This window comes from Ovis aries, chromosome 1, assembly GCF_016772045.2.
Source record: "Ovis aries strain OAR_USU_Benz2616 breed Rambouillet chromosome 1, ARS-UI_Ramb_v3.0, whole genome shotgun sequence".
In the NCBI taxonomy this organism is placed as follows: Eukaryota; Metazoa; Chordata; class Mammalia; order Artiodactyla; family Bovidae; genus Ovis; species Ovis aries.
The window spans coordinates 91807796-91825482 of record NC_056054.1 but is presented as its reverse complement, the minus strand read 5'-3'; the positions used below and the strand labels follow the sequence as shown (position 1 = coordinate 91825482).

Here is a 17687-nt window from a genome sequence, read left to right as displayed (position 1 = left end):
TGTCATTCTACACAGACATCATTTTTCAATGATAGAACTTTCGTTTTTTAAGTTTTTGACCACGTGGGGCAGCTCAAGTGATCTCAGTTTTCCCACCAGGGATCAAACCTGTGTGCACTGCTGTGGAAGTGTGGACTCTGAACCACTGGACTGCCAGGGAATTTGTGACATCATGTTAATGTTTGACCAAGGCACAAAACATTTAATTCATAAACAAGTTTTTTTTTAAATTATTTTAATTGGAGGATAATTACTTTACAATATTGTGATGGTTTTTGGCATACATTGACATGAATCAGCCACAGGTGCACAAGTGCCCCCCATCCTGAAACCATCACCCACCTCCTTCCCCACCCCTAGTTTCTTTTTTAAGATCTAGCATTCTTACTGTAGGCTTTATCTTACTTTGGACCACTTGTATGCAGTACTGTGTCTGCCTGTAGTCTGCTTAACTTAACAAAATCAAAATTGATTTCTAACCAGGTTTATGGGGGACATAAACATTTCTGTTATCAAAGTGTTTGCATAACCAAAAGTACAATAATAAAGATGAAGATGTCTCCTATTTCTTTTAGAAAATAGTACTTTATAAGCTTGCTGTATCTTTAATGTCTTTACTGTTGAATGACAATGAGTAGTTGATAGAAAAAAAACCCAACTATATACTTGCGTTATGATAGTGCATCTATCACAGATTTAAAAATGAAATTTCTACAGAAATAGGAACTAATTTAACAAGGGAAAATATTTTCCTAATTCAGACTTCTTTGAACTGGTAATGGCTGCAAACCTGCAGCATTTAAAAAACTGTGCTATCAAAGACCTCTGTCTTATGAATTTAGATTCAGGAACTTTAAAAGCTATTAAGATATTAAGAAGAGGTGGCAAGAATACACAGAAGAACTATACAAAAAAGGCCTTCACGACCAAGATAATCACGATGGTGTGATCACTGACCTAGAGCCAGACATCCTGGAATGTGAAGTCAAGTGGGCCTTAGGAAGCATCACTACGAACAAAGCTAGTAGAAGGGATGAAATTCCAGTTGAGCTATTTCAAATCCTGAAAGATGATGCTGTGAAAGTGCTGCACTCAATATGCAGCAAATTTGGAAAACTCAGCAGTGGCCCCAGGACTGGAAAAGGTCAGTTTTCATTCCAATCCCAAAGAAAGGCAATGCCAAAGAATGCTCAAACTACCTCACAATTGCACTCATCTCACATGCTAGTAAAGTAATGCTCAAAATTCTTCAAGCCAGGCTTCAGCAATATGTGAACCGTGAACTTCCAGATATTCAAGCTAGTTTTAGAAAAAGCAGGGGAACCAGAGATCAAATTGCCAAAATAAGCTGGATCATCAAAAAAGCAAGAAAGTTCCAGAAAAACGTCTATTTCTGCTTTACTGACTATGCCAAAGCCTTTGACTGTGTGGATCACAATAAACTGTGGACAATTCTGAAAGAGATGGGAATACCAGACCACCTGACCTGCCTCTTGAGGAACCTTTATGCAGGTCAGGAAGCAACAGTTAGAACTGGACATGGAACAACAGACTGGTTCCAAATAGGAAAAGGAGTACATCAAGGCTGTATATTGTCACCCTGCTTACTTAACTTCTCTGCAGAGTACATCATGAGAAAAGCTGGGCTGGAAGAAGCACAAGCTGGAATCAAGATTGCCAGGAGAAATATCAATAACCTCAGATATGCAGATGATACCACCCTTATGGCAGAAAGTGAAAGTGAAGTCGCTCAGTCGTGTCCGACTCTTTGCGACCCAGTGGACTGTAGCCTACCAGGCTCCTCTATCCATGGGATTCTCCAGGCAAGAAGAGGTTGCCATTTCCTTCTCTAGGGTATTAGGAAGGCTACAAAAAAAAGAAAGAACATTTCTTTTTTTGTCTTCAAAGTGCTTTCCATGCAGTTAAGCACTTGCCTGGTTTAGCTGAATGCACCCTTGGGTCAAAGAGATGCTCTTGAATTAGAAGACTAGAAGGATTCATGCAACCCTCTTGAAAGTGAAGAGGAACTAAAAAGTGTCTTGATGAAAGTGAAAGAGGAGAGCGAAAAAGTTGGCTTAAAGCTCAACATTCAGAAAACTAAAATCATGGCATCTGGTCCCATCACTTCATGCCAGATAGATGGGCAAACAGTGGAAACAGTGTCAGACTTTATTTTGGGGGGCTCCAAAATCACTGCAGATGGTGACTGCAGCCATGAAATTAAAAGACTCTTACTCCTTGGAAGGAAAGTTATGACCAACCTAGATAGCATATTGAAAAGCAGAGACATTACTTTGCCAACAAAGATCTGTCTGGTCAAGGCTGTGGTTTTTCCTGTGGTCATGTGTGGATGTGAGAGTTGGACTGTGAAGAAAGCTGAGTGCCGAAGAATTGTTGCTTTTGAACTGTGGTGTTGGAGAAGACTCTTGTGAGTCCCTTGGACTACAAGGAGATCCAACCAGTCCATCCTAAAGGAGATCAGTCCTGGGTGTTCATTGGAAGGACTGATGCTAAAGCTGAAACTCCAGTACTTAGGCCACCTCATGTGAAGAGTTGACTCATTGGAAAAGACCCTGATGCTGGGAGGGATTGGGGGCAGGAGGAGAAGGGGATGACAGAGGATGAGATGGCTAGATGGCATCACCGATTCGATAGACATGAGTTTGAGTGAACCCTGGGAGTTGGTGATGGAGAGGGAGGCCTGTGAATCATGGGGTGATTCATGGGGTGAATCGTGCTGTGATTCATGGGGTCGCAAAGAGTCAGACGCGACTGAGCGAATGAACTGAACTGAGCTTAAAAAGCAGATGAAAGTGGATTATTTCTTAAACAAATTAGGAAAACTACTGATAATCAAAGATTTCAAAGCAGCTGTGGCACATAACTCAAGCATAAATCAAGATGGAGAGCTCAAAGACTTTTTAATTTCCTAAAATTAAAAAAAAAGTTATTGTTGCAACATACAGGATTTCTTCCCTTATTTTAATCTTAGGAATTTCAAAGAATAGGCAGTGGATTACATACACACATTTGAGTCCCCACACAAACATGCAAACATGGCCAAACACAGTGGTTAGTAGAGTGTCTAGTTCCTTCTTCCTACCACCTAACCCTCACTACCACTGAGCTGTATCTCTTATATGGACCACTCTTTGGACTATTTATATCCTTGTCTTTGTATGGTGCTTCCTACTATTGTACATGGTATAAACTGTAAAATACTAGTCTTCAGTCCTTTCTTAAAAGTAAGGATTATGTCTATGGTTTTCAATTTTATGGTTGACGTATAGTAGTCACTCTGTTGTGTTGACTGTGCTGCTGTTTTCTGTAACTAACTGTAACTTCCATTTTACCTTGGCAGGTTTGTTTCTTCTGATAGATGCTAGAACACTGGCATGTTAAGTCTCAGAATATCTTTCTCCCCACATTATACATTAGGATGAATTCAGGTTGCTCTTAATCAACTCAGAATTTATAAGATGAAGATTGTGTATTTCTATTTCTGCTATAACAGAATTGCCATAAACTTGTGTTTAGAACAACATACATTTTATTCTCTTAACTGTTCTTAAAGGCTAAAGTTTGCAGTCAGTTTTACTGGACCAGAGGCAAAGTGTCGGCATGTCTTGATCCTTCTGGAGGCTCTGAGGAGAGAATCCATTTCCTTTTTTCAGCTTATAGTAGCCCCCCTATATTTCTTGGCTTGTGTCTGTATCTCCAAAGCACATTAATCTCTGCTTTTATTATCAGCTGCCTTATCCTCTTTTTGTAGTCTAATCTTCCCTGCCTGCCTCTTGTTAGACCAGCTGTGATTATAAGACCTTTTAGAACTAACAGCCAAGAAAGATGTCCTTTCCATTATAGAGGACTGGAATGCAAAAGTAGAAAGTCAAGAGACACCTGAAGTAACAGGCAAATTTGGCCTTGGGGTACAGAATGAAGCAGGGCAAAGGTTAATAGAGTTTTGCCAAGAGAATGCATTGGTCATAGCAAACACCCTCTTCCAACAACACAAGACAAGACTCTACACATGGACATCACCAGATGGCCAACACCAAAATCAGATTGATTATATTCTTTACAGCCAAAGATGAAGAAGCTCTATACAGTCAGCAAAAACGAGACCAGGAGCTGACTGTGGCTCAGATCATGAGCTACTTATTGCCAAATTCAGACTGAAATTGAAGAAAGTAGGGAAAACCACTACACCATTGAGGTATGACCTAAATCAAATCCCTTATGATTTTACAGTGGAAGTGACAAATATATTCAAGGGATTAAATTTGATAGAGAGCCTGATGAACTGTAGACGGAGGTTCGAGACATTGTACAGGAGATAGGGATCAAGACCATCCCCAAGAAAAAGAAATACAAAAAAGCAAAATGGCTGTCTGAGGAGTTCTTACAAATAACTGTGAAAAGAAAAAAAGCGAAAAGCAAAGGAGGAAAGGAAAGCTATACCCATTTGAATGCAGAGTTCCCAAGAATAGCAAGGAGAGATAAGAAAGCCTTTTTCAGTGATCAATGCAAAGAAATAGAGGAAAACAATAGAGTGGAAAAGACTAGCGATCTCTTCAAGAATATTAGGGACAACAAGGGACCATTTCATGCAAAGATGGACTCAATAAAGCACAGATGCGGTATGGACCTAACAGAAGCAGAAGATATTAAGAAGAGGTGGCAAGAATACACAGAAGAACAGTATAAAAAAGATCTTCATGACCCAGATAATCATGATGGTGTGATCACTCACCTAGAGCCAGACACCCTAGAATGTGAAGTCAAGTGGGCCTTAGGAAGCATCACGACGAACAAAGCTAGTGGAGGTGAAGGAATTCCAGTTGAGCTATCTCAAATCCTAAAAGATGATGCTGTGAAAGTGCTACAGTCCATATGCCAGCAAATTTGGAAAACTCAGCAGTGGCCACAAGACTGGAAAAGATCAGTTTTCATTCCAGTCCCAAAGAAAGGCAATGCCAAAAATTGCTCAAACCACCACACAATTGCACTCATCTCAATGCCCACAAAGTATTGCTCAAATTTCTTCAAACAGGCTTCAAAAATACATGAACTCTGAACTTCCAGATGTTCAAGCTGGTTTTAGAAAACACAGAGGAACCAGAGATCAAATTGCCAACATCCACTGTATCATCGAAAAAGGATGAGAGTTCCAGAAAAACATCTATTTCTGCTGTATTGACTATGCCAAAGCCTTTGACTGTGTGGATCACAATAAACTGTAGAAAATCCTGAAAGAGATGGGAATACCAGGCCACCTGACCTGCCTTTTGAGAAATCTGTATGCAGGTCAAGAAGCAACAGTTAGAACTGGACATGGAACAACAGACTGGTTCGAAATAGGAAAAGGAGTATGCCAAGGCTGTATATTGTCACCCTGCTTATTTAAATTATATGCAGAGTACATCATGAGAAACGCTGGGCTGGATGAAGCACCAGCTGGAATCAAGATGGCCGGGAGGAATATCAATAACCTCAGATATGCAGATGATACCACCCTTGTGGGAGAAAGTGAAGAGGAACTAAAGAGCCCCTTGATGAAAGTGAAAGAGGAGAGTGAAAAAGTTGCCTTAAAGCTAAACATTCAGAAAATGAAGATCATGGCATCCGGTCCCATCACGTCATGGCAGATGGGGAAAGAGTGGAAACAGTGGCTGACTTTATATTTTGGAGCTCAGGAATCACTGGAGATGGTGACTGCAGCCATGAAATTAAAGGACGCTTACTCCTTGGAGGGAAAGTTATGACCAACCTAGATAAGCATATTAAAAAGGACAGGCATTACTTTGCCAGCAAAATTCTGTCTAGTCAAGGCTATGGTTTTTCCAGCAGTCCAGTATGGATCTGAGAGTTGGACTATAAAGAAAGCTGATTGTCAAAGAAATGATGCTTTTGAAATGTGGTGTTGGAGAAGACTCTTGAGAGTCTCTTAGACTGCAAGGAGAGCCAAGCAGTCCATTTTGAGTTCAGTTCGGTTCAATCACTCATTCGTGTCCAACTCTTTTCAACCCCATGAATTACGGCACTCCAGGCCTCCTTGTACATCACCAACTCCTGGAGTTCACCTAAACTCATGTCCATCTAGTTGGTGATGCCATCCGGCCATCTCATCCTCTGACATCCCCTTCTTCTGCCCCCAGTCCCTCCCAGCATCAAGGTCTTTTCCAATGAGTCAACTCTTCGCATGAGGTGGCCAAAGTATTGGAGTTTCAGCTTTAGTCCTTCCAACGAACACCCAGGATTGATCTCCTTTAGGATGGACTGGTTGGATCTCCTTGCAGTCCAAGGGACTCACAAGAGTCTTCTCCAACACCACCGTTCAAAAGCATCAGTTCTTCGATGCTCAGCCTTCTTCACAGTCCAACTCTCACATCCATACATGGCCACTGGAAAAACCATAGCCTTGACTAGTCGGATCTTTGTTGGCAAAGTAATATCTCTGTTTTTCAATATGCTATCTAGGTTGGTCATAACTTTCCTTCCAAGGAGTAAGAGTCTTTTAATTTCATGGCTGCAGTCACCATCTGCACTGAATTTGGAGCCCTCCAAAATAACGTCTGACACTGTTATCACTGTTTCCCCATCTAGTTCCCATGAAGTGATGGGACCAGATGCCATGATCTTCATTTTCTGAATGTTGAGCATTAAGGCAACTTTTTCACTCTCCTCTTTTACTTTCATCAAGAGGCTTTTTAGCTCCTCTTCACTTTCTGCCATAAAGGTGATGTCATCTGCATATCTGAGGTTATTGATATTTCTCCCTGCAATCTTGATTCCAGCTTGTGCTTCTTCCAGCCCAGCGTTTCTCATGATGTACTCTGCATAGAAGTTATAAGCAGGGTGACAATATACAGCCTTGACATACTCCTTATCCTATTTGGAACCAGTCTGTTGTTCCATGTCCAGTTCTAACTGTTCTTCCTGACCTGCATATAGGTTCTCAAGAGGCAGGTCAGGTGGTCTGTATTCCCATCTCTTTCAGAATTTTCTACAGTTTATTGTGATCCACACAGTCAAAGGCTTTGGCATAGTCAATAAAGCAAGAAATAGATGTTTTTCTGGAACCCTCTTCTATTTTTGATGATTCAGTAGATGTTGGCAATTGATCTCTGGTTCCTGTGGTTTTTCTATATCAGTAAGTTCATGGTTCACGTATTGCTGAAGCCTGGTTTGGAGAATTTTGAGCATTACTTTACTAGCATGTGAGATGAGTGCAATTGTGCGGTGGTTTGAGCATTCTTTGGCATTGCCTTTCTTTGGGATTGGAATGAAAACTGACCTTTTCCAGTCCTGTGGCCACTGCTGAATTTTCCAAATTTACTGGCATATTGAGTGCAGCACTTTCACAGTGTCATCTTCTTTTCAGATTTGAAACAGCTCAACTGGAATTCCTTCACCTCCAGTATGCTTTGTTCATAGTGATACTTTGTAAGGCCCACTTGACTTCTCATTCCAGGATGTATGGCTCCTGGTGAGTGATCACACCATTGTGATTGTCGTGGTCGTGAAGGTCTTTTTTGTATAGTTCTTCTGTGTATTTTTGCCACCTCTTCTTAATATCTTCTGCTTCTGTTAGGTCCATTCCATTTCTGTTCTTTATTGAGCATCTTTGCATGAAATATTCCCTTGTTATCTCCAATTTTCTTGAAGACATCTCTAGTCTTTCCCATTCTGTTCTTTTCCTCTATTTCTTTGCATTGATAGCTGAGGAAGGCTTTCTCACCTCTCCTTGCTAGTCTTTGGAACTCTGCATTCAGATGCTTATATCTTTCCTTTTCTTTGTTTTTCACTTCTTTTCTTTTCACAGCTATTTGTAAGGCCTCCCCAGAGAGCCATCTTGCTTTTTTGCATTTCTTTTCCATGGGGATGGTCTTGATCCCTGTCTCCCTGTACAATGCAGGAACCTCTGTCCATAGTTCATCAGGTACTCTATCTATCAGATCTAGTCCCTTAAATCTATTTCTCACTTCCACTGTATAATCATAAAGGATTTGATTTAGGTCATACCTTAATGGTCTAGTGGTTTTCCCTACTTTGTTCAATTTAAGTCTGAATTTGGCAATATCAAGTTCATGATCTGAGCCACAGTCAGCTCCCCGTCTTGTTTTTGCTGACAGTAGAGCTTCGTCATCTTTGGCTGCAAAGAATATAATCGATCTGATTTTGGTGTTGACCATTTGGTGACGTCCATGTATAGAGTCTTCTCTTGTGTTGTTCGAAGAGGGTGTTTGCTATGACCAGTGTGTTCTCTTGGCAAAACTCTGTTAGCTTTAGCCCTGCTTCATTCTGCATTCCAAGGCCAAATTTGCCTGTTACTTCAAGTGTTTCTTGACTTCCTACTTTGGCATTCCAGTCCCCTATAATGAAAAGGACATATTTTTTGGGTGTTAGTTCCAAAAGGTCTTGTAGGTCTTCATAGAACCATTCAACTTCAGCTTCTTCAGCATTACTGTACAGTCCATCTTAAAGGAGATCAATTTTGAATCTTCATTGGAAGGACTGATGTTGAAGCTGAAACTCCAATACTTTGGCCACCTGATGCGAAGAGCTGACTCACTGGAGAAGACCATGATGTTGGGAAAGACTGAAGGCAGGAGGAGAAGGGGCAACAGAGGTTGAGATGGTTGGATGACATCACCAACTCAATGGACGTGAGTTGGGTAAACGCCAGGAGTTGGTGATGGACAGGGAGGCCTGTCCTGCTTTGGTCCAAAGGGTTGCAAAGAGTCAGACATGACTGAATGATTGAACTGAACTGATGACATTTTAGGGCCTATCAGATAATCCAGGACAGTGTTACCATCGCAGGAGCTTTAATTTTATCACACTTGCAAAATCTCCTTTGCCTCATAGAGGTATACAGTTTTCCAATGGTTAGGATCTGGTTATCTTTGGGTGCCATTATTATCAACCACATATTTTAATGAAGAAGCAGCTTTAAGTTTTTTTATTTGCATATTAATGCTTATTTTATCTTCCCAAATGGATGTTATTTTCCCCCTATGAAATAACTCAGTGAAATAACATTTTACTCAGCTCTTAACGCTTATTTCTTTCTTCTTATCTATGACATATGAATGATTAGTTCCCGTATAGGCATCGTGTATAATTTCCTTATTTTTTCCTGAAAATATTTCTTAATGTTATTGTTTTTTGTTGTAGTTGGTGTAATACGGTGCCCAGTATGCCGCCAAGAATGCAGACAGATAGACCTCGTGGATAATTATTTTGTGAAAGATACATCTGAAACTCCTAGCAGTTCTGATGAGAAATCAGAACAGGTATGCTTCTCAATTTTTCTTTATATTACTTTCTTCATATCAGAACGTAAGTTGTAAGAAAACATGCTTAAATTGTTACATAATTTTGGGTAGTTATGCCCTAGTTTCATCTTTCAGTTTGAAAGTGAAGAGTATCTTTATTCTACACCCTCAGACCTGGCTAATCACTTAAAAATTCAAAGCTTGTGTCAATTTTGTGTTCTGAGACTTAGATTTTTCCCACCTGAATGTTTGATCTGGAAGGGAAGGATTTTGTTGAAGAGAAATGGATAGCAGGATGATTTTATTCTAGGTACAGTGAATTGGTATATTTGAGAGTAAGGTAGAAGGGTTTTACTTGTTTATTTTGTGGATCCATATTTTGTAAATTTAATGTAGGTTAGCATTTCTTTCCTCCTCTAGGTATGTACTAGTTGTGAAGACAATGCAAGTGCAGTTGGCTTTTGTGTTGAGTGTGGAGAATGGCTGTGTAAGACGTGCATTGAAGCACATCAAAGAGTAAAATTCACGAAAGATCACTTGATCAGGAAGAAAGAAGACGTCTCAGGTAAGAGAGAAGCTGTTTTAATGATTACTATTGATCTCTGTCTTTTGCCCCTGTAGCATTTGTACTTAACTTTACAAGCTTTTGATACCAATAACGGTAAGAATTTATAAAGTTAGCCAAAGACTTTGTTTAGTTTTACAATATATGTTTTATTTTACTGCAGAGTCTGTTGGAGCATCTGGTCAGCGCCCTGTTTTCTGCCCTGTTCACAAACAAGAACAGTTGAAGCTTTTCTGTGAAACGTGTGATAGACTGACATGTAGAGACTGTCAGCTATTGGAACACAAGGAACATAGGTACAGAAGTCGTTATTGCTTATCAAGAAATATTATTAAAAGTGCTTATGAAATTATTTTTCCTAAAACAGATATTTTTTATATGTTTTATGTCTTAGAGCAAGATACATTTCTTGGTAAAATATTTAATGGTTTCTATATTCATATCTATAATAACAGCGGTCGCTCAGAGGTTAAAGCGTCTGCCTGCAATGTTGGGAGATCTAATTGTCTTATGGACATTTATTGAAAATGTATTAATTAGTACATGGATTTGGGTTGCAGTAATAGAGTTATATTATTTCTTTATATACAGTCCCTCTGGTTCAAACTCACTTTTTTTTTCCCAAGTGTTCTGTGGTATTTATCACAGGGTTATGGGCTTTGGGCTGTCATGTTAAAAGGTAATATTTTCATGCATATCACTGATAGCCATTTTAGCATCAAAGCATGGAAATATACTGATTTCATGTCAGATTTAGTTTGTAGAAAAACGGGATTTATAAACATCTAAGTAGCATAGTTACTAATTCATTAAAATATAGCTTTGTATTTCAACCCTCTTTTACCCTCAGAATGCAATAATGTTCACTTATCACCAGCCTGTCACATCAGAACTGTTCTGGAAAGTACTGAAATTTCTAGTTAGTTGTTAAGTTCAATTAACCACACTTAAATGTTTAACTCTAGGATGTTTTAGAGCTTTTAGTTTGTTAGAGCCATTAGAATTTTTAAAGTTCTCTTTAAAGAGAGGCTACATGAATCCTATTCGCTAACAGGTATTGCATCCATAGTTTGTGCTGGGCACTTTTCTGAATGCCACATGTTTGTTTAATTCATACCAACTGCCCATGAAGTGTTGGTACTGATATCTCAGCTGTTTCAAAGTGAGCAAGTCTACTCACAGAAAGCTTTAATAATGTATACAGCATGTCCCCATAAGTGGTAGTGCTAGGACTTGAACATAGTCAGTTCGCCTCCAGATCTGTTTCAGCTCATTTGGTCATTTTCTCCCATGTGATATTCAGAACATAAAATACAGTATGTGGAATCTTTCAAACTTGATCTTATAAAGGTAATGTTCTGTTTTCTTTTTCAAGACACCTTTCTCTGTTCTACAGCCCATTTGGGTAGAAATACTACTTCAAACTTTGTTACAGATCCTTTGTTACAAAATGTTTCATCTTACCTACAAATTGGCTATTGTTTTATTGGAGGTGACTAATTTTGTAGATGCCTTCACTTTGGGTCCAGATCTTATCCTTGTCTTGTAATAAATCTCAGTAAGACATTAAATTACTTTCTCACAGCTGCTGTCAGGTTTTTGAGCTTTTAGACTTCTTGTGGCTTTTTAAATTAATGGTGTAAAGCAAAAATAATAGGAACACAACGTTGTTTTTCCTGTGAAAGAATAGCTTCATCCACACCTCAAAGTTTAACCATAATTCATCCTTCCTTTTCCGTCACCACTTTCCTTTACTACTTGTATCCAAGTCCTACTTACCTCTTGAATGTTCCTACCTTCTCTTTAGTTCTTTCGCACTTCAGATTTCCTGGGTAAACTGTGGCAGAACCAGTGGCATTGGACTTGAAAGCCTCGGCTCCTGTCGCAGCGCATTTTCAGCCAGTGTCCTTGCTTTGAGGCTTACCTCGTCAAATTTGCTCTGTCTGCACTGCTGCCAGTACCGTTTGGCTGACATGTTGTGCCTCACTTAAAAACATCCTTCCGTGATACCGCACAGAAGTGTTCAGGATATAGCATTCATTAGCGAGTCTTACCAGACTGTTTCCTTATCATCTGCATGAAGTTAGGAAACAGTCCTCAAGACTACCTCTCTTGTCATACCAACTTCAGGATTCAGTAAAAAACCATATATAGGGGGAACAGCATGCAGGCCAGCTCATTGATAGGATTCATTATTACATTCTTCAGTTAAAGTGGTACCCTTCTAAACAGATTGCTTTCCGTACACTTTGGAACCACCATCCATAAACCACGCAGCTCTTTGTTAGCTAATGGCTGCTTTTAGAGTACCACCTATATGATCATAGCATTCAGCAGTTCCTTTGGTAGTTCCAAAGTCATGTTAAGCGGGATAGAGAGTATAGTGACTCAGACAATAAATAATCTGCCTACAGTGCAGGAGACCCTGGTGCGATCCCTGGGTCAGGAAGCTCCCCTGGAGAAAGAAATGGCAATCCACTCCAATATTACTGCCTGGAGAATCCCATGGACAGAGGAGCCTGGCAGGCGACAGTTCCATGGGGTCTCAAAAGAGGTGGACACAACTGAGTGACTGACACTTTCACTTTCACCTGCTCATAAATACGATAAGTATTTCTTTGCATCCTCTTGGTTGCATGTTCCTGCACAAACCATCTCTGTTTTTGTGGAACACTTCTGGACTCTGCCTTCCTTATTTGTTTTCTCCTGTCACCCAAGACATAAGGGGTATTTCAGGTTTCATGGTTATGTTGTACCCTTCAGTCACGGTGTCAACCTCAGTGCTCAGTGGCAAACTAGTAATTCTCTCTTAAGCATATGTTTTACCATGGCATCCAGAAACTTTCTGGTCCAAAATCCTGGATCTCTGCTGAGTGGCCCTCAGAGGTCTTTACCGTAAGTTTAAATCTGCGTATATGTTGCTAACACTTCCAAAATCATGTCTAGTTATGGATCACAGGGTCCATAAGCATCAAGAGAAAGACTGCTTTTTGCTGTTCAGACATAGTTCAGGCCCTCATTCCAATATGATTTTCTTTTGGGTGGTTGTATTGGTAAGATTCCCAGATGAGGAGTATATGTTCTTTAGAAATCAAATACGCCAACCAAATATTGGCGCTGCTTGTTTAGTTCTAGGGATGTAGGTGGCAGAAGCTGTTTGTTTATTTTCTCACCTGTGGAGTGATAAAGCTGGCTCCTGCCTAGGTTATTCCTAAGAACTTTCCCAGTTAGGGCAGGTCCCTGGAGCTTTGCTGTGCTTGGTAACAGTCTCTTTTGTTCATGTGTGTCCCCGTTGCATATAAGTCAGTCTTACCTTTATCTTTAGTTTCTGATAGTACCATGAGATCAACATAATATTATACTCAGGACCTGCATTATACCTAAATCTCTTCTAAACAAAATATACCAGTAAGCTGGTGAACTGAAATAACCCTGTGGTTAGTATAGTAAACATAAATTAGGGTCTTTCCACATGAAAAGCTGCATTTGGCTTTTCTTCAGAGTTAGAGGGAAAATTTTTTTTTCATGTTCAGTCCCTGAATGCCACTTATTAAGTCTGCTGTATATATATTTTTTATTGCTCAAACCATATCAAGGACTGCTGATGCTGTGGTGGCATTATTGAGTTCAAGCTTTGAATAGTCTACTCTTAACTGGATGAACCATTTGCTTTTTTCACAGGGTACACATGGTTATTGTATAAAGAGTTCATTGGTACAAATGAGAGCATAGCAGCTTCTCACTTGTCATTAAAGTCATAAATTCTTTTTATTCATTAGGTTATCCTGTACTGTCTCAAGTCGACAACTTCTGTGGACTTCAAGACAGTTTTGTTCCCATTTAGCATGTCTAATCAAGACTTGCCTTAAGGTGAACATGTATGTCTTGTGTTTTACAATATTAGACAATATCAGTAATACCCATTCTAGTAATCATATAAAGGAGAGATAAAACTATTTCACATAGTTTGTTCATATCCGTATATTCTGGCTTTTACCCAGATTTTGACTTTAATGCTGTCAACCATCCCTCTCTTCCCAATCTAACCTTAATCCCCATTATGACTTCAGCAGGTTTTAGAATCATAGCACATTAGGCTCCCATGTCAGGGAGTCCCAGAAATGTCTTTTATCCAACCTCAGGCTATTTTACCCACACAAATGCATATTACCTTGTGTTTTCCAGCTGGACTTTGAGCCAGAAGACCCTGGCCTCTCCTTCAGTTCTCAATTTGATTAATCCATGGAATAGTTGCTCCAGGGAGTACAAGGTCAGGTTCTCATTGTCATCTTTACCCTCCAGCTTTTACCATTTCTTCATACTAGGGTAAATATAACAGAGTTGTTTAATGCCTTTTACCATTGAGGACCAGCAGTAGCTCCCATTGGTCCTCCCAACCCCCTAGAGTGCTGCATTAAGACCTTTGTTTCAACCCCATCATTGTTTGCTTTATTCATATCTTCCCCTCTCCCCATTTTCAAACAGCCATCTAAAATTTTTCATCCTTTTGGGATAAATCCCTTGACTCTCTTGTTTGTCTTTTTCTATGTTCTTGTGAATCACCCCAGTTTTCTCAGCATCTGTAAGGCCCATAAAGCGGAGACAATAAATCTGATGAGGCATCTCAGATTATTGCTAGGTTTTGCAGCAGAAAAATTACATGGGGGTACCCATGTATAAGGGTCCCTCTTAACTGTATTATTTCGGAGAAGGCAATGGCACCCCACTCCAGTACTCTTGCCTGGAAAATCCCACGGGCGGAGGAGCCTGGTAGGCTGCAGATGGGGTCGCTAAGAGTCAGACACGACTGAGCAACTTCACTTTCACTTTTCACTTTCATGCATTGGAGAAGGAAATGGCAGCCCACTCCAGTGTTCTTGCCTTAAGAATCCCAGGGACGGGGGAGCCCGATGAGCTGCTGTCTGTGGGGTCGCACAGAGTCGGATACGACTGAAGCAGCTTAGCAGCAGTAGCAGCAGTGCTTGTGTGGGCAGAGAAGGCAATGGCACCCCACCTCAGTACTCTTGCCTGGAAAATCCCATGGATGGAGGAGCCAAGTGGGCTACAGTCCTTGGGCTCACTAAGAGTCGGACACGACTGAGCGACTTCACTTCACTTTCACTAATTTGTATTTATTTACCTTGACCTTAGTAAGAGATGTACTCAGTAGACGAATATCCTGATCTTCATAATGCTGATTTCTCAGGGCTTAAATAAGAAGCATGTCAGTCAGTTCTTCTGAGAAGTTCTAGTTGGTATTTATAGGAGAAGGACAATCACCTGTCTGAGGGTATAAAAAAGCCCCTTTACAGGGGCTTTTATCCAGTCCACTCAGCTAGCTGTCCACTCAGGAATGACCTGCTGTGTATTGAGATTTTGGATAACCATCTGTGGTTGTTCAGCAGTGAGTGGTGGGTCCCACATCAGCTCAAACATTGCTCTTCTATTCTGCAGCATTTAAAATCAACAATATTGCCTCTAAGCGTTGTCACTCTCACAGTATTTTCATAAAGGTATTTTCAGGAAGCATACAATGTCAGTCCACAAAATGAAATAATTCCTTAGCATTGTACAATCTGGTTTCATTAGTTTCTTGATTTTGTCTTTCCTCAACCTGGACTACATTGTTATTGGGAGTCGTAGAGGTGCTGCCTGTTTTCCCAGTGTAATTTTTCCATTTGGAATGGCCCTTAGGCTAGTGGCTGTAGCTCAGCCTGGCTGAAATCTAAGCTTTGCCCAGTGTCAGGATCTGTCCCAACACACTCTTCATTTTAGCTAGTACAGATGACAATATCCAAGAAATTGTTTAATTACCTTGTTTCTTATTAGTTTGCATTTCCTTGTTTATCCAGTGAGTCAACTCCTAGGGAGTTGGATCTAGTTTCTAAGTTCTTTTGGTAACTTTTACCTCTAATAACCACAGCTGCAATTCCATACTATCATTGAGTAGATAGTCATCCAAGAATCAAAGGTTCATAACCCTTGTCATCTTTTCCTGCTCCTTCCCTACCACAAGTTTCAGTGAGTCAGTGTCATTCTAGTGAATCCCACTTTTGATGTTAACTATGAAGTTAGAGGACAATTCACAGATCCTCTCTTACTTCTGATACCAGCTGTAGAATTTGGGGTGATATCCCCCAAACCATTCACACTTTTAAATAAAATTTATCTTATTCATACTCACTCTGGCACCAGTTCCAAGTTCAGAATTTCCCAAGACTACCCTCAGATGTACTAATTTGTTACAACTCACTGAAAGCTGTATATTTACAGCTAACATTTATTACAGTGAAAAGGATATAGATTAAAATCATCCAAGGAAAAGGCAGGGGGCAGAGTCTAGGAGAGTTCTAAATGTGGGATTTCCAGTTGTCTTTTCTCAGTGAAATTCTTAATGTAATTAACTCCTAGCAATGATGTGTGACAGCATGAAGGGAATATTGCCATCCGAGGAGGCTTGCATGAGCCTTGGCGTCCAGGATTTTTACTGGAATTCTGTCATGTGGATACAGATGGAGTTTACTGTCCATGTAATTGACCTGTCTTCAGCCCTTCCTGAGATTGAGCTGAAGACCCTACAATAAATCATATCATTAGCATGTGGCCTTAAGGCCCCAAGTTGAAACAAAGGTACTTTTGTCAGGCAGTACATTTCAAGGGCTTAGAGAGATGCCCTTCCAGCTGCTGAGGGCAAAGGCCAGACGTCTCTTTGGGCAAAGTTCAATTCTTACAATCTGTTATCTCCTATTTATACTCTTAACGGTTTGCTTTTCTTAACGTACAGAACACTGTCAATAGAACTATTTCTTTTATTGTTGTTTCTTTTTATTTTTTTAAGTTATGACAGTATATGATAACACATTTGCAAAAGACTTGGAAAATACAGAACAAAGTTACATGTGAAAGTGAAGTCGTTCAGTCGTGTCCGACTCTTTGAGACCCTATGGACTGTAGCCTGCCAGTCTCCTCCGTCCATGGGATTTTCCAGGCAGGAATACTGGAGTGGATTGCTATTTCCTCTTCCAGGGGATCTTCCTGACCCAGGGATCGACCACGGGTCTCCCACATTGCAGGCAGGCTCTTTACCATCTGAGCCGCAAGGGAGAAACTATATGTAAAAAGTTACATATAGTTCCACTATATATAGTTATTTTTTCAAGTAGATAAATTAAGATTTTTAGTTGGAGTTTTAATATCAAACTCTCAAAAATTAGAATAGCCAGGAAAGTAGAAGACCTGAAAAGCACCATGAACCAATTCAACATAATTACAAATTATACAATTTTCACACAGCAGCAGGATACAAATTCTATTCAAGTTCCCATAGACTATAAACCAGGAGACACTGAAACATATCCAGGGATGTAAAGCATGGTGCAGAAATTCCATGGTCTAAAGGTATTGAAATCATACAGAGTCTGTTTCAGGAACTATTTCTTAAAGCCAGTTCACTTTGGTATCTTGACTTCCTTTCATTCCAGCTTATCTACTCTGTTTCCATGTCTGGACTTAAGGCCTTTTAGGGCTAGTTCAAGGGGCTCAGTTTCTCACATGCTTATTAATCAAATTGGGTTTCCCATCTCTTCTTGATTCATTGATGTAATTGTGACGGTACATATTTTCTTAGAAAATCCCACCATTGTCTACGGCCATACCACCCTGAACGCGCCCGATCTCGTCTGATCTCGGAAGCTAAGCAGGGTCGGGCCCGGTTAGTACTTGGATGGGAGAAAATCCCACCATCTAGTAGAGATTTAAAAAATGTATTTCCTTAGAAATAGACCATAAAAGATTTTACGGAAATCTGTGTTTCTATCTCTTTCTTATTTATAATGTTGAAC

At 40.0% G+C, this 17687-nt stretch overlaps 1 protein-coding gene across 7 annotated transcripts in view; it reads left to right on the top strand.

Moving 5' to 3' along the window:
- Window positions 1–17687, top strand: part of TRIM33 (tripartite motif containing 33) — a 146908-nt gene that overhangs the window by 55652 nt on the left and 73569 nt on the right. For all 7 annotated transcript variants that reach the window (XM_060413171.1, XM_060413169.1, XM_042252920.1 and 4 more), the window contains exons 2-4: window positions 9181–9299; window positions 9702–9846; window positions 10010–10142. In XM_060413171.1, coding sequence (XP_060269154.1) covers window positions 9181–9299; window positions 9702–9846; window positions 10010–10142 — 397 coding nt within the window. The remainder of the gene's footprint in view (window positions 1–9180; window positions 9300–9701; window positions 9847–10009; window positions 10143–17687) is intronic.